The sequence below is a fragment of the Pseudonaja textilis genome, chromosome 6 (genome assembly GCF_049901715.1).
Source record: "Pseudonaja textilis isolate UNSWEBS1 chromosome 6, rPseTex1.2, whole genome shotgun sequence".
Lineage (NCBI taxonomy): Eukaryota > Metazoa > Chordata > Lepidosauria > Squamata > Elapidae > Pseudonaja > Pseudonaja textilis.
The window spans coordinates 55,101,359-55,119,496 of NC_141995.1; the positions used below are offsets into that span (position 1 = coordinate 55,101,359).

The window sequence follows — 18,138 nt, forward strand, 5'->3', positions numbered from 1 at the left end:
TCCCCACTATCCTGTCGGAGTTGAAGAAGGTCCTCGGATGAGAAGCGAAACGTCTTCAAAGAAAAAACCAGTTGCCTCCAGAAAAGCAACCTTTGGGGAAACTTATCCATTTTTCTTCCTCTTCCCCTGATTCATTTTTCCACTTTTCAAAATGAAGATGTGAAAAAACCACGCAGGAAGAGAAATGGCAGGACATGGGTTCAAGCTAGAACGGGAGCGTAAGAGGTTGTGCTGTCCATTTCACTTGCAGGAAGAAGATGCCTACCATCCATCCTCCCAAAAGGACCATTTGGAAGCAGGATGCTCTGGGGACACACCAAAAGGTCCAGTTGTGTGTCCTTGGAAACAAGAAATTTAATCCAGCAGACAGTCAGGTCAAGTTCTCCCTCCTTTTTTTTCCCCTCTCCTCCTCCTTGATTTTATTTTTCAAATGTTGTAGAAGATCTGCCTTTATGTTCCTGGAGATGAGTTTAAAAAAACAACAGCATGACATCTTCTTAAAGAGAAGGACACGTGCAACATTTGTATGAGCAAATGTGCTTAAGATTTATGGATTCGTGGGTGCTACACCGTGCCACATGTCATACCATGCCATGCCATTGATCTTCAAATTAAGGTCTGATTCCACATCCATTTATATCCGCTAGGTGTCAAAGAGCTCACTGTGAACCCAAAAATGAAAAATGAGGAATGGTGATTTATGTGAAGTATTAAGAAAACTGTTGCTATTTCGTGAACTTGCAGATAACCGGGATGGCAGTGAAGAAAACAGATGGTGGTTTAATGGTTGTTTGATAGCAGTATTCTAATATCTCAGGGGCTGCCCCAAAGAAGAGGGAGTCAAGCTATTCTCCAAAGCACCTGAGGGCAGGACAAGAAGCAATGGGTGGAAAGTAATCAAGGAGAGAAGCAACTTAGAACTAAGGAGAAATTTCCTGACAGAGAGAATAATTAATCAGTGGAACAACTTGCCACCTGAAGTTGTCGTTCTGACAAGGTTTCTGGATCGTAATTAAGCACAAGCTTAGTTAAAACAACTCTTGTTTTATTTCGATGCTGGGAATTATATTCATTTCCAGCCTGTAGTGAGTCCCAAACAGTCCCTTGAGATAAGCACCCACCTTTCTCTCCTTTGAATTGCTGCCAACAACTAAAGTGCCAAATGAACTATAAAAAAAAGCCAACCAAAGTACAAAGTCCACACAGAGCTTCCAGGTTGAATCTGAACAGAATGAATGACTTTGCTTCCTACGTTTGCACCTCCTTTATACCTTAGGGGAGGGGCAATCACTTGCAAGCCTTACTCCCAAGTCGCCCCTTTTGTCTCAGCTGTTCTTGCCTTCTAGCAGCTCTGCGCGTGCACACACACTGGGAACAGGCTCCCCTTGTTCCTCTGCCTCACTGCTGCCAGACTCCAGAGGCTCCGGAGTCAGCACACAACTCCCAGATGGTCCTGGCCCCATCTCTGTATTGGATGCAGGATCCTCGTCCGAGTCCTCCCCAAACTCCTGGACTGGTCCCCTTTCTTCCCCACTGTCTGATTCCGCTGCCTTCTGCACAGGCTGCCGGTGAACCACAACAGTTGTTGATTCTCCAACACTGGAAGTTTTTAAGAAGAGATTGGACAACCATTTATCTGAAGTGGTGTAGGGTTTCCTGCCTAGGCAGGGGGTTGGACTAGAAGACCTCCAAGGTCCCTTCCAACTCTGTTATTCTATCCTATTCTATTTATGAGGGTAGTTTGGGGATGAACACTGAAAAAGTGAGAAGGATGGACCGCGCTCTGGAAGAATAACAAGGAATTTAATCAAGGGAGGAAGTCAAAACCCTTTTTAGGAAATACGAACCAGTCGGCAAGCATCCAAATGTAAATCACATGACCATGGGGATGCTGCAATGGTCATAAGTGTGAAAAATGGTCATAAGTCACTTTTTTCAGTACTCTTGTAACTTTGAATGATCACTAAACGAACAGTTGTAAGTCGAGGACTACCTGTATTAGGAAGCACTAACAAAAATTGTCTCTTAAACAAGGCCTTTTAAAGACTGAAAAGGCTGGGAACAGGATGCTCATGTCAGCATCCCCTCATAGAGACTTTGTGATGACTCAGAGTGTAACACAAACGTAACAAAATCCAAGATGTAAATAAATGTCCTTTAATGCCTCCAACTTGGCCCACTGTTCAATAATTCTCAGTTGGAGATAAAACTCATTCAAAAATAGTCTTCAAACGAAAGCAATACAGTCTGAACTTAATGAGCACATAGAGGTGAAATAAAAAACTAAAACAAACTACAATGAAGGAATTTCCACAATGGACCAGGAGAAGTAATTGCCAACTTCAAGGCGATAACAAGGCACAGTCTGTTGGAAGGATGCCAACCAAGATAACTTCAGCCCCAAATAATACACACTTTGCTTCTGGCAACGCTGTGTTTTAACTGTCTCTCTTATATACTATTCTCCCCAGCTGCATCCAATGAGGGGGATCATGGCCGCTTCCTCTCTCGTTAGCCAAGTTGTTTCCTTCTACGTTTTTCCCTGCGTGTCCTAGGATACAGAGGGGTTGGGCCTGATTCTTCTTCTGACTGCCCAGCCGGCCTCTGCCTTTCCCCAGCCTCCTCCACAACCTCCGGAGCCACACTTCCACTCCCTGTCGGCTGTTCCTCCTCTCCCTCAGAGTCCGACTCTAACAGGAGCATGACAGACTTTCTTGCTTTATCCTATATAAAAATGCAACTTTTCTCCATTATTTTCTTCCCATTCAAGTTAATGTTTGCGTAAATGGGAACGTATGTAAAGACTTCAAAGAATGAAATAACGTTGGGGATTAATTGTCTTTGGGCTGAATATTTTTATTGCCTTGAATGTGTATTGATCTACCTGATCAGAATTTTATAGTAAGGAGTAGGAGGACTTTAAAAAAAAACCAGTTTTGATTCTAAGCATCAATAGTGGTGAAGAAGGGATTTTCTAAAGAAATTGGTCCACCACTACCAGGTCATTTGCCCTCTGAATAATTTCTTTAAAAACAGCTATATTGGAGTTACAGGAGGGTTGGCTTTACATCACTTGTATTCTCTCTTGATTTTCAAATGTCAGAGGGAGTAAGCGTCATTTCTCTAATTTCTAAAGAAATTAGAAAGAATATAAGGTCCTGCAATTTTCCAGGTGCATTAGGATTGGTATAGTGCTTGATGAAAATGGGAATTGCAATTCAACCACTTCTTCATGGCACAAAATTGATCTAAGGGTCTTTTAGATTTGTTTTTTAATTCCACCTTCACTATTATTATAAATCATGCTTCGGTACAAAATTATGTGATCGGGCTTAGTTTTGGGGGAGGAAAAACAAGGGGAAAATTGTGCCTCTGTCTAACAGCATCTATCGTATACATCTGGCTAGCGTCCTGTCAGTGTGTGAGAGAGTTGAGGGCTGTTTGGAAACTAAAACAGTATTTGCTGTGTGAGCAAGAAGACAGCAAGGAGCCTGGGCATGGCTTAGCTCAATTGTTCTGTAGTAAAACTGATTGCTGAAACTAAAACTGAAACTCCTCTGCTTGTGTTTTGCATTTGGAACAGATTTCTTTTCAGGTGAGGAGGGTGAGTAGAACTTCTTAGCATCAGAGCATGTTAATAATAAGATACGAAATACTAATGCTCTGATGGTCAGTTTGAAAAATCCTTTCTTAGCGAGTACCTAGAAGCCAAGAGGAGCATACGTGCCAAATTTCAAGTTTGTAGGCTTTACAGTTCTGGACATTTTGTGATGAGGCGTGAGCGGTATGTTGCTTTTATATAGAAGATATGTCAATGTGATGAACGTATCTAACACTCCTTCTTCCTCAAAGAACGTATAAAGGCTTCGGGAGGCATCCAAACATTAAAATAGTAAGTGATTTACAGATATTGGGCAAAGAGTGTTTCTGAGAATATATACTAGCATGGAGATGACCCACCTGCAAATAACCACAAGACTATGTTTTGCCAAACTTTGACCACTGATCTGACCTCTTCCAGCAACATACCATACTAATAACGGCAAAGCTGATGTTAGGTATCCTGACCTCAAATTGTTTGTTTATAAACCGCCTTTAAAAAGGCACAATGAAGAATATACTTCCGGCATGAACTTATAAAACTCAAGATTGTTGATCCAGTTCTAAGGAGGAATCATTGAGTCTGTCATGGAATCAAAATCGCATGAAGTATTAGTACCACTTTATAAAGCTTTAGTAAGACCACAACTGGAATACCGCATCCAGTTTTGGTCATCACATTACAAAAAAGGATGTTGAGACTTTGGAAAAAGTGCAAAGAAGAGCAACAAGGATGATTAAAGGCCCAGAGACTAAAACTGAGGAAGAACAGTTGCAGGATTTAGGTTCGGCTAGTCTAGAGAAAAGGGTGGGACATGATAGCAGTATTCCAGTATTTGAAAAGCTGACACGAAGAGGAGAGGGGTCAACCTATTCTCTGAAACAGGTACAGACTTCAAGAAAAAAACAACAACAACTGCAACCAGCCAGCCTTCCTTCAATTGAGAATCTGTATATTGCATGAGGCAGAAAGAGAGCTGAAAAAATATCTACAGACCCCTCACATCCTTGGACACAAATTGTTTCAACTCCACCCCTCAGGGCACCACAACAGAGCATTGCAAGCCAAAACAACTAAACACAGGGACAGTCTTCACTCTGCTGAACACCTAATTCCCACAGCCCGGCCTAAGGATGTTACCCATGTAGTAGGGCTGCAATTGTTATTATCCTTCTCATCTTTCCTATTATTTTCTCCTATTGGTGTCTTACGATTATATTACTTTGTTGTTTGTTGTTTACATGTACACTGAGAGTTTATGCACCAGAGACAAAGTCCAATTGTGTGTCCAATTACACTTGGCCAATAAAGAATATTGCATTTTGTGAACTTGGCTGAGCTGTGCAGTTGCTTTTGCAGATGTGAAATATGTATACTAGATTAGATACAACTGAGATTTTTTTTTTGTTTTATTTTTGTGATGTAACTGCCCAAGTTGTAATTTTTGAGTTGTGTGGAAATTATCACCGCCCTCCATCAACATTGTTAATGAAATTCAGGATCTCAGGCCATGGTGAGAATTTTCTTCCAAAAGTGGATTCCATTCCCACATTTGTGATTACCCGGGGTGTGGCACAAGGGCAATCCAGTCAGATAATCAGTAGGAGTCCCTTTATTAGCTTCAACTTTGCCCCCAATGTCCTGGTTACCTTCTGGCTGGAGAAAAACTCTCCCAGGAACAACCTTTGGCTGCAGAGAATCAAGTCCAAAATGTGGTCAACAAAAACTGTAACTATAAGTCTAATCAAGGCAAAGTGAGGTAATTAGTTTGCAGGGAAGGAGCAAGAATTCCAGATGTGAAGGCATGGCAAAACTCAACGTGGTTGGAAAGATGCCAGGAACACAGATAAGCAAAGCCAACATGAAGTAAACTCATGTTTGTTCCCAGCACTGCCACACTCAGCTTGTATTTCTTTTAAACTCTCTTCCCAGGTATTCCTAATGAAGGGAATCAGGGCCCTTTCCTCCCCTGTAAGCCACGCAACCCATGTTGCTCCCTTCTCCGTTCCTCCCTACGTGCCCTAGGATGAAGAGCGGGTGGGCCTGGGTCTTCCTCTGAACTCTCTCTCCCTTGTTTTACCTCTTCTCTGCTCTGCCCAGCTGGAGTTGCCCTTCTCCAGTTTCCTCCACAGCCAATGGAGCCACCCTCCCACTCCCCGTCAGCTGTTCAGCTTCCTCCTTGGATTCAGACTCTGACAAGGGCATGACAACATTCAGCTGCCACTTTGGCTCACAGATTACAGATTGCTCTGTTAGTCATTGGGCATCTGGCTACATTTAGGAGATGGTCGAAATCTGATAATATGATAATTCTAATTTCAATATTAATACTGTATATCTTAATTCAATATATCACACAAGTAGTCTTTGACTTACAGCTGTTCATTTAGCGACAATTTGAAATGACAACAGCAGTAAGAAGTGACTTATGACTGTTTTTCAGACTGATGACCATTGTGGTGTCCCTATGGTCACATGATCAAAATTCAGCCACTTGGCAACTGACTCATATTTATGACAGTTGCAATGTCCTGGGATCATGTGATCCTGTGATGACCCAGGGTGGGATACAAAACAAACACAGTCACAAAAACCTGGTGAAGCCCCTTTTATTCCTTCATTTTGCTTCCAGGCTCCAAATATTCTTAATGGAAGCCAAAACAGTTACAACAAGAAGGGAAAAAGCAAAACAAACCAGGCAAGATAAGGGCTGGAGGACATCTACAGATAACACACACTGGGAAGGACGCCAAACTCAGAGAGGAACCATAAACTAGAGATATTTCCACGCTTTGTTTCCAGCGTTCACCCATACACATGTCCGCCCTCTTATTCAGTTTTCACAGCTGCAGCCCATGAAGAGGATCAAGGCCCTCTCCTCCCCCATAGACCACGTCTCTCCCTTATCCTCTCCTCCCTGAGTGCCCTAGGATGGAGAGAGGATGGGCCTGGGTCCTCCTCTGACTGCTCAACCGGCCTCTACCCTTCCCCAGCCTCCTCCACAACTTCTGGAGCCACACATCCACTCCCTGTTGGCTGTTCCTCCTCTCCCTCAGAGTCAATCTCCACCAGGAGCACGACAGATTCCCTTTTGGGACCTTCTGACAAGCAAAGTCAATGGGGAAGCCAGATTCATTTAGCAACTGTGGTACTAATTTAACAGCTGCTGTGATTCATTTAACAACGGTGGCAAAAAAGTTGTAAAATGGGACAAAGCGCATTTAATAAATGCCTCAACAAAATGTTTGACCTCAATAGTGGTTCTAAGTCAAAGACTGCCTATATTTCATTCCTATCCTGTGATTACAAAGTATTCGGAATGTTAAGAAGTAGGTCGTGGTCAGTTTCTAAAATAGGTTTTGACTAATTGATTCCCTCCCTCTTTTATGCATTATGTAAATAAATTAAAGGGTTGGATATTCATGTCAAAAATCTCTTTCTGGACCCTTCATTCTTTAATATAAAAAAATTAGTATCTTGTCCAGTTACTCCATAAATTAGGATAAATCAGTCTTGATGCCACTGGGCATTAATAATACTTCGAAGAATTTTAAGAGTATGTCCAGAACAGCTTGACTGCTACAAAAGTTAATTTTGCATATCAAAGGCAATGTCTTTGGCTCCAAGGAAAAACATGCTTTCCTAAATTTTGAAAAGAAGCATACTAATATCACCTTTGTGCAAATTAACATTTAATCAATTTATTAGCCACCTCTAAGAGAACAGCAGGAAACCAGAGCTGTGAACTAGCTGGGGAAGTTGAAAATACCTCTTAGTGCTTGCTTGTTTTCTTCCAGACGTTTCATTACCCAGCTAGGTAACATCATCATGGCTGGTAAGGAGTGATGTTTGCTGTCAGTTTACAGTCTAGCAATTTGCCTTGTGTGTGGGTGGGGGAGGTCTTAAGGATTCTTTGGTTGGGCTGTTTACTTTGGCAGTTTCTTGACTGGGGTATTGCTTACTAGATTATTGGTCTGAAGTTGACCTTGGAGTTAATCTATGCTGATCTGGGTGCTTATTCCTGCTGGAGTTTTTTTCTCTTTGGGGCTGGTTGATTGTCTTTTTTTGCATAATCTATAGATGTTGTTAATGTCTATGTGTCAAGTAATCAATAACCCAATCAAGACAATGCCAAAGAGCCATCAGTAAACAGCCAAACCAAAGAATTTCTAAGTCCACTCCCACCCACAGAGACCAGAACACCAGAATATAAACTGACAGAAAACTGCATTCCTTACTGGCACTGATGATGTTACCTAGTTGGGTAACAAAACATCTGCAAGAAAACAAGGCAGCTCAGAAAGCACCAAGGACAGTTCATTTCAATCTCGAGCTTTATTCTCCTTTAGTGTTGTGGTTTGCCGGTAGCAGGTGCCGACAGCTGAGGTCTCCGACAGTGAGGACTCAGATGAGGGGCCTGCACGTGATGCAGGAATGGGTCCAGGACTATTGGAGAGTAGGGTGCTGCCTTTGGAGGTTGTGGAGTCTGGCAGCAGTGACAAAGAGGACCCCATTGGAGCCTGTGCTCAGGGCGCGTGCACACAGGGCTGCTTGAAGGAAAGAGCAGCTGAAGCAGCATGGGCGACTTGGGAGTGAAGCTGGAAGGTGATGACCCCTCCCATAAGGGATAAAAGCCGGCCTTCGGGGATGTGTTCTTTGCAGGAAGCAAAGAAGTTCTTTAGCTTCAGAGTCCTCACTGAAGCCCTGCTTACTCCAGTTTGTCTTTTGAAACTTCTGGCTTTGGATATTTATCTGCAATTAGTCTTTGGTTCTTGGCATCCTTTTGCAACCTTTAAAGGGCTTGCTCTTATCTGGGACAATTAGTTTTGAATGATGCTTGGCTGTGAATGCACAGAATTCACAGCGCCGCATTAAAAAGGTTTGCTTTTATACATACTTTGTGTTTGTTTGATTTGAACAAGGCTTGGGTCAGAACATTTAGACTTAGAATAGCTTTATTGTCACTTTGAATATACACCAATTGGCATACATTGAAATTTTGTTGCATACAGTTACATACAGTTCTCAGAGGGTCACCATCTCCAAAACACACTACATAAACACAACAAAATAAATAAAAACAAAATTACACATATACCCACATATATTATATGACACAAGAGAAACAACACAGTCTAGGTTGGATGCATATGTACATGTAGAGAAAAATGAATCTTGTGAGTTTACCTGACGGATGGCAAAGGGAACCAATTATTTATTGGAAATACCTCTAAAACACAGTTTCTCAAGCATGTTTGGCTGGGGAAAATCTTCCATCTTAAAGCAGCCAAGTTTGAAAAGTCACTGCTCCAGAAGATACATAAAGGCAAATATATTGTGTAGTCAAGTGCCACCAAGTCACCCAGATTGAGCTCAGTGCTTAAAGCACAACTGACTGGGCCGGATTCCACTGCCAAGCTTGTCTCCCAAAGGAGCATCCCGGAGACTCACCCTCGGAGACCGGTGAGGCAGCCTTTTCCCTGGATGCAAGAAGGGGTTGCTGTCCTTCCTCCCTCGCTCTCCGGTCATTGCCGCCCTGCACCCCCAGCCCAACTGACCCCCAAAGGAGCATTTATTTATTTATTTATTTCATTTGAATGTATTTTATTTTATCATTTTATTTCATTTGAATGTATTTTATTTTATTTTATTTTAATTCCCCCAAAGTCAACTGGACATTCTCTTTTTCCTGGAAGACGTTTCGCTTCTCATCCAAGAAGCTTCTTCCGTTCTTGGATGAGAAGCGAACTGGAAGAAGCTTCTCGGGCAAAAAGCGAAACGCCTTCCAAGAGAAAGTCCACGAAAGTCCAGTTGAGTTTTGGAAAGGATTAAAAAAAAAAAAAAGAGCCCCTCTGGGACAACCAGGATGACCGAGAACTCCATAGAGACACTCGAGCCCAACGGACGCGACAGCCAGCGCATGCGTGCAGGAGCTCTCGCGCGCGCCCGCAGGCCGGGAAGAGAGCGGGGGGGCGTTGACTTTTCGCAGCTCCTCCAGCCAGTGGCTGCCGAGCCCGCCCCCTCCCCCGACGACCGGATGTTGTGATTGTGACCGTTCCTGTCCCGCCCCTTCCGGGGGAGCTCGACGGGCGCTTCCTTCCCGGCGGTTCTGAGGAGAAACATTTCAGCGAGTCGGTTTTTTGAGGGGCGGGCCCGGGCGGCGGCAGCGGCGGCGGCGGGAGCCGCTTGGGCTGACCCGTCTCCCCTCGCTTCGCTTCCCGGGCTCTTGAGTCTCTCTCTCTCTCTCTCTCCCTCCTCGGGAGAGTCACCGTGGCCCGGCCTCGGTCATGGCGGACTTCGACGAGATTTACGAGGAAGAGGAAGACGAGGAGCGGGCCTTGGAGGAGCAGCTGCTGAAGCACTCGCCTGACCCGGTGGTGGTGCGGGGCTCGGGCCATGTGACCGTGTAAGCAAGGGCCGCGGAGAAGAGGGCGAAGAGGGGCGGCGGGCATTAGAAGGCCGGCCGGGCAGCCTTTTCCGGGGCTGCTGCTCCTCCTCCTCCTCCCTCGTCCCCACCCGACCTTTAAGGCGGCTTCCTTTTAATCCGGTTTGAGAGGAAACCGGCCTCTCCTTTCCATACGAAGCCTACCCGCAGCCAACGACCGCCGCTAAAAATCGCTCTTTTTCCGTTACAAAAAGCCCCGGAGGAAAACTGCAGTTCGGAATTCCCCTAAAAAGTTTTACTAAGCGGTATTTTTTTTTCCCTCCTCTCTCTCCCTTCCGCCGCTTTTTTAACGAAAAAAACCGCGGAGCCATTCTTGGGCTGTTTTATCCCTCATACAGGTAGTCCTCGACTTACGACCGGGTGGGGGGGGGTTGAGGAGAGAGAAGCCCTGAGTGTATTTAGGTTGTTAAAAGAGACCTTTGGTGAAGAGAGCTTTGTTTGCCCTATTTTACGACTTTTCTTTATATGTTAGGGTCCAGGGACATACATGTTGTATGTATGTAGTGCGTCTACGGGTGTGTTGTACTTTTGACAGCAAGGGGACAGAGTATCCCTTTTCATTGGTTTCCAGAAGGATTTTTAAAAAAATGACAAAGAAGATCTTATCTTTGTTAAACGGATCATTGCAGTTGTTAAAGTTAGTTGATTTTTGTCCTGGAATTATAAGTTTTTTTTAAAAAAACCACTATAACAGAAAGACAAAATATCTTATATTACATATACTAACAGCAGCATGAATTTCATATGCTCAGTACTGGAAGGAAAACTCCACACCACCTGAAGGTTTAATAATTTAAAAAAAAATGTTAGAGTGTGTGGAAATGGATAAATTAACTGTGGCATTAAAAGGGAAAGCGGACACAGAATACAATGCAGTATGAGAAACATGATTTATTTGGATTGATAATAGATATAAGAATAGGAAATGTAAATAATGTATATGATAAGTAAGAGGGTATGAAAGTATTATGTATTGTAAGTTTTGATAGGACACATAAATGTATATGTAATGTCACAGCGCTGTTTAATAACTATTGGTATTATGTATAAATGGGAAAAAACTCAATAAAGCATTATTTTAAAAAATATAAATCACGTGACCCTGGGAATGCTGCAGTGGTCGTAAAGTGTGAAAAATGGTCATAAAGTCCCTTTTTTCCAGGACCGTTGCAAACTTTGAAGCAGATTGTTGTAAGTTGAGGACTGCCTGTACGTTAGAGGGGGTTAAAGTGGAGACCTGAACTCTTACAGAATAGAATACAGAATAACAATTGGAAGAGACCTGGGAGGTCTTCTAGTCCAACCCACCTGCTCAAGCCGGAGACCCTATAACTCATGGTTTGGTCTTCAGGCTCCGAATAAAAACCTACCCGAAGCCTTGGTGGAATGAGAGACACCTTTTATCATCTTTTCCCTAGTTGTTAGCACTAGGTCAGTACCAGGTAGTCCTTGACTTATGACCTCAGGGGAGCCCAAAGTTTTTGTTGCTAAGTGAGAAATCGGTTAAAGGAAGTTTGCCCCATTTAACAACTTTCCTTTATACGTTAGGGCAGTGATGGCTAACCTTTTCATCCTTGCGTGCCTAGTACCCATAATGCACTGCATGCGTCCCCCCTGCACATGCGTGCCTGACCTCTGCTGTGCACCTCTGCGCATACTTGCACAATTTCCTGTGCTGCGTGCCTCTGCACATGTGCATCCAAACCCCCCTGCATGCACTGCGTGCCTCTGCACATCCGCATGCCCCTTGTGTGCGTGCCCTGCCCTGTGTGCATGCACGGCAGATACACCAACAGTCGGCTGGCTGGCGGGAGGCACGTGCACTTACACAGTGCATATAATCTGGGGTGACGGCTAGCGTGCCGGCAGAAATGGCTCTGCATGCCACTTCTGACACATGTGCCATAGGTTTGCCATCATGGCATTAGGGTGTAAATAGATACATATGTATGTATATAGTGTTTCTATAGTGTGTTATGTATGTGTACACTCACATCAGGTGACAGAATTTCATTTTCAGCGGGTGCCAGGGTGCCCAAAGGGGAAAAAAAAAAGACAGTTATCTTTCTACGTTTGTTCAGTGAATCACTGCAGTTATTAAGTTAGTTAATATGGTTTTTAAGTGAATCTGGCTTCCCCAATGACTTTGCTTGTCAGAAGGATGCAAAAAGGTATCGTGTGACCCCGGGACACTTCAACCATCATAAATATGAGTCAGTTGTCAAGCATCTGAATGTAAATCACATGGCCATGGGGATGCTGCAGCGGTCATAAGTGTGAAAAATGATCATAAGTCACTTTTTTCAGGGCTGTGGTAACTTTGAACGGTCACGAAATGAATAGTTGTAAGTCGAGGACTACCTGTATCTGGTGTTTTGTAAAATCTGGTAAAACAGATGCCGTAGTGGGTGTGTGGTGGAGTTGTTTTTGAAAAACAGGTCTCTCGTGAGAGCAGGGAAAATCCCTAATAGTTTTCATAGTCTTTCTTCTGGTATTGATTAACATAAAGATAGTTTCCCCCCATGCCATCACTCTGCTGAACACTTAATTTACACAGCACTGTCTCATTTCTCATCTTTCTCACCATCTATTGCTTTCTTATGATTTATCAGTTATTTGTAACTTATTATTAATTATTGTAACTATGATTTATGACCTATTACTTACTATTTATATGTACACTATAGCTTATGCACCGGAGACAAATTCCTTGTGTCTGATTGCACTTGGCCAATAAAGAATTTTATTCTATTGATGGGAAGTCTAAGGCATATTTGATTTTTTTTTTTTTACAATACTGTAGAAGAAGAGGAATGGAGATGGAAAAAATGTGGTGCAAGATTGCATTGTAGACCCAAGTTTGAAGGAAGGCAGGTCTTCAAAGTATAATAGTCTTGTCTTGCCCAAACTTTAATGGGGGAAATCAGAGAAAAGTATTATTGGGAATAAAAAACTTTCAACTTCTTATATTAAGTTTCAGATTTTTTTCCCCTCAAATTTCATGTTTGCTCTTTTTTCTCCATCTCTTCTTTTGAATTACTGAAATCTAAAATAAAATACTGCAATTGGAAATTGCTGAATCTTTATCTGTTCCTTTCCTACGCTTTTCCTCCCCTGGTTTTAGAGCAGGTAAATCAGATTAAATCAAAATACCGAATATTGTATTTGCTCCGTATTCAACTTGCAATTTATTCAAGTGCATTTGATGCACAAATGCTAGAGAATAGTTAGTTTGCATAGGACTTACATTTTTGATGTTTCGTGTAGGAGACTCTATTTTGGAGAATAGGTAATCCTCAACTTAAAACTAGTCACTTAACAACCATTCAAAGTTACAACAAACCTCCCCCAAAAGATACTTACAACCTGGATTCGAAGTTCCAGTGCTCTCCCTCTCCCCACAGTAATGTGACCACATTTGGAGAACTCGGCAACCGGTCCACATTTGTGACCATGTTCCCTGCGGTCATGTGATTACGATTTATGGGTTGTTGTTTTTTTTGCTGGAAACTGACATTTACTTCTAGTTTTCGGCAAAAAAAAGCCTATTATAGACAACGGGTTTGCAAAAATAATGTAGAATCATGTCAGTCTCATAGGTGTCTTTACTGGCTTCATTACCATCATGTCAAATACTAACTGTACTTTTCAGTAGTATATTAAATATTGTATCACAACCTGAAGGCAAAAGATCCTTTGCTATGTGCTATCTTGAAATCCTGGGGAAAAAAGTGCTTGGTTTAAGAAATTGCAGATAAGTGCTATGTTGGCGTAGACTACAATTTTGCTATTGTATACAAAAACATTATTTCATGTAGCTAGTGAAGACTTATGTGGTAAGTTACAGGATGTAACTTACCTGGTCTGCTACTGAAAAAGCTCAGTACAGGGTCAGACTGGGCTAATCCCAGAGTTGTAGATTAAAAAGTTTTTAAAAATGTGAAAGGAGGTAATACTTCTGTATTGCTGTATCTATCCCATGTTGAATTTGTCTTGAAGGAAACTTTAGTTAAACAGGATTTGAGTCATTTTGTTTAAAATTCAGAGTATATTCTACATATACCCATATACACTTGCATTCAAATTGTACACTGTGTGCAAAACCTTAAGAGTGACCATATGATTTGCCTGATTGTTTAGTTCAGGCCAAGGAAATATCAGATTATACACTACTATGATTGTTCATTGCCTGGACTTATTTGTAAAAATAATAAAAGCAGGGTATAAAGAAAAACAAACAAACAAGAAACTACATTGTCTGGGTCAGTAAGGAAATTCAGCTAATTATGACTAAGGCAGAATATAAAGCATTCAAACAACATAATGACATGTCAGGTGAATGCTTGGAATATATAGGAACAGCAATACCATAGCTAAATGTAAAAACGTAATGCTTGTGTTAATCACAGCCCTGACCCACTCATGTAATAACAAGTTTGACCTTTTTTCTAAGGCATGAAGAATTCCCTTTAATATGTAGTTTGTAAATAGGACATGCTTGGTTAGTTCATGATTGCCCTTATTATATGGAATATAATGTATAAGTTGCTCTGTTTTTTTTCTTTTAACTTGGGCTCATTTCTTGTAGCTTTATTAACATTGTTTCTCATGATCCATAGCTGAAGCACTTTCAGGATATTAGTGTAAGAAATAGTGCAAAATTATAGATTTAGTGTGGATTGTTTGAAATTATTCTGGAAAATGACATTTAAATTATTGATTTAAATCGTATTTCCAATATTTGACAGCTATTACAAATAAAGTACAATATTTTGCAACCAAACATGCTCTTCGTAATATCTAGGAGCATAGTAAAATATTGTAAGCAGCCCATTTATCTGTTGCATTGTGTAAAATATTTGTGGAAGTGAGTTTGAGGGATTACCTTAACATGATTTTCTGTTTTGCTGGGTATATATTCAGTGACTAGTAATGTATATCCTTATCTAGATTATTTATAAAAAGTATAGAAAAATACATGATTCATATACAATATGATATTTTATGTGAGACTTCAGTTCTGAAAACAATAATAAAAATGTGAGTAATACATTCCAAAATTAACTTAATCTGGTGCTAACTTCAAACTGGACATTAACTGGGCTGAGAAGGTAGTGGGCAAAGAGAATGTGAACAATATAATTTCAGTTTTTCAAAATGTACAAGGACGCTAATAGTGAAAATGGGGAAATCATTTTTTTAAAATAATGAATCAAGAATTACCCAGGAACAATAAAATGTTTGCTGAAATGCTCACTGAAATTTTTTTTAAAAAATCTTGAAGTTTAAGGTTAAAAGTAAATTACTTAGATGCAACTGGCCAGGAAGCCTCGCCTGCATTCCAGCAACTTTTTTTCTATTGATTTCAAAGGCAAGAAATGAGAGCAGACAGGAAGACAAATTTTCCAAGTGAATAGATTTTTTTTTTTTATTACGGCCACTGACCAGAATTACAAATAGAAACACATTTAAAGTTAAGTCTTCCAAGTGTCATGTTGGTCATAGGAATTTTTGTTGCAGTGTTTTGCAACAAAAACACTGCAAGCCAAAAAAGTGTTCTTGATAGAAGTCTGACCTTGAGATAATTGAGGTTCATGTTACTTAGCTGTGTCATCCTTATGAAGAATACATTTGACCTACCTTCCTAAGGGTAATACCTGAAATTTAGTTACAAGAAATTAACTGATTACAAGTGTGTTTTCAAAGGGAATGCTACCCCAATTTAAAAAGTCTGAAATACTGTTCCCTGATTCAGTTTCTACAAAAAGTTTGGTTTATTAGCCACAGCATCTTTTCTTGATCTCAGAAATTATTCAGATCCTGGATACACTTGGTATCTTGTGAAAAATGGGAAGAATAGACTGCTAGTTCTTGATGATATTCTTTAGCAATAATTGTCTGGTTCAGGCTGTTCAACCAAATATTTATAAGTTAGAATTTATTTATGCATTTATTCAACTTATATGTTGCCCGTCTCACTAGATGGCTAATAATCATTATTATCGGTTTGAAGCCCTGTTCTTTCACTTTTGAAGGGGACAGTTTTTATCATTTTGGATGTACTATTTGTTGAGCTGAATATTTTGAGCTGAATAAAATCCTTGATTGTAAGTATTTTGTAGTCCAGTAATTGTCCAGTTTTCTAGGGGTGGAAATGCTTAAATATCCTAAATATCTATTAGTAGAATACCAACTCTTTTTATCTACCCTGATAATTATTTGCAAAAGAAGATTTTTTTAAAGTTGTATTTACTACATTTGACCTAATAATCTCTTTCTTTTATTACCTTATTGCTGCTTCATTGTCTTGGAGCACAACTGTTTTGTTTGTATGACACTATCCTTAAATCTCCATGGAATGCAAATATATACCACAGAGATTCTCTTACATTGTTCTATATCATGGTGATCTTCTGAATGTTTGATGGAAAGGAATTATAAAGCTTGCCACAAAAAGGAAATATAAAGAGAAGTGAATATAAACAATATAAAGGTTTTGTATTGTATCCATGTTATACATTTGTTCTGTTCTGTTCAACACTAATTGTGTATATATTTCCTTAGTTTTTCTCTGACAAATATGTGTCTTGATTCTTTGAAGTTGACATAGGGGAAAAATAGTGAAGATATGAAAAATAGTTTTTAAATTGAAGGCCTACTTCTATTTTCTTAAGAATAGATAACACATACTGTTTTTCATATAAGAGTTTCTATTACTAATGCTCTATAATGAATCATGATAATTGGTTTTAGTGGGTGAGGGAATTATAAGATTATCAGAACCAGGTGATCCCTAGAGTTGAGTTTCAGTGTTGGCTGAGAATAGGGATAAACTGTAAACGGTGTATTTTTTCTGTAAGTTGCTGTTGATATAAAATATAACATTTGTCTTCGGGGTGATTTGTCCTTAGAATAGCTTTTAAAAGTCATTTATAATTTAAACAGTTCCTTGTAAACTGTTGGGATATCCTTTGGGGCTTGTTTATTTCTTTAATAACTTTCAACTGAAAAGGTTTCTCCAGAATCACCTATAAAGATGACATCTTTTCCCTCAACTTTACAACCAAGATGATTGGTGCAAACTTTAAAAGGCACTGAGAAGGAGGAGAAGGCGGCAATGTTTTTAGTTACCAATTTCTTGTAGCCATCAGTTGAAACGGCCTAGCTCTGGCCATCACGGTGCAGTCAGGTCTCTGCTTTCCTATCCTCCCTTGGTAAAGCTTTATGACGTGGCGGCTGCCAGGAGACTGTTGCTGGAGAGAAGCTGGCTGCTCCGTAAGACTGGTAGACGGTGGCACAGTTTCCCTTATTGCAGTCTCGTGGATTAGCAGCTGCAAGGTTTTTATCACGGAGTCTGCTTGACCTCCTCGATTGCTTGGCATTCTGCACCGTAGTGCTGCTGTCATTTTCTAAGAGCAAGGACTTACTCAAATTCACAGTGGCTCCTGCTAGGCTTAGTCCTTGTATCCTCTACTTGCAATATAAATTGTTGCTGAACCATTTTAGCAGATTCTGGAAAGGTAACCATAAAGGCTTATTGGAAGTAAATATACATACATGTATCTTGCAACATATAAAAAGATTGCAAATTGCCATAACTTTGGAGGACTGCAGTCCACCTCATGAAAATGGAGGCTTTGTTTTCACTTGGCAAAAGTTTACACACACACACACACACACACACAGACAGAGCTATGGAATGTTTCATATTTTGTGCCTGTGACCCATGCTGTTTAGTCTACAAGCCAGTTTTGCGAAGCTCAAATGTGTGAAATAAGTGCAGCAAGCAAGTACAATAGTAGAATTTGGCCATATTACATTTTTCTAGTTGTCTGATGTTACTTTAACATCTATGGCAAGAGAAGGGCTTTTCCCTCTCTCAGTAGAGATCCTTTTGCAGAATATGAGTTTGTTAACAGATAATGCTGAACAGTTAAAAGTAATGTAGAAGTGTAAGAAGTATAACTACATATGTGTATAGCACTGTATGCAAGTTAAAATTATACGGTAACTATCAATTACTTTTGATAATTTACTTCAAAATAAAAAATTTAAATTTATGCTTATTGTTTTTTTAATTAATAAAAGAAAA

At 40.5% G+C, this 18,138-nt stretch overlaps 1 protein-coding gene across 2 annotated transcripts in view; it reads left to right on the plus strand.

Annotated features, from left to right (window-relative positions):
• Positions 1-9,648: 9,648 nt before the first annotated feature.
• The window catches only part of CHIC2 (cysteine rich hydrophobic domain 2), a 31,718-nt gene continuing 23,228 nt past the window's right edge, over positions 9,649-18,138 (plus strand). The window contains exon 1 of one of the 2 annotated variants that reach the window (XM_087936596.1): positions 9,649-10,007. In XM_087936596.1, the coding sequence (XP_087792722.1) occupies positions 9,889-10,007 (119 nt within the window). In that variant the 5' untranslated portion in view covers positions 9,649-9,888. The remainder of the gene's footprint in view (positions 10,008-18,138) is intronic. The other variant, XM_026699893.2, reaches the window with a different exon arrangement.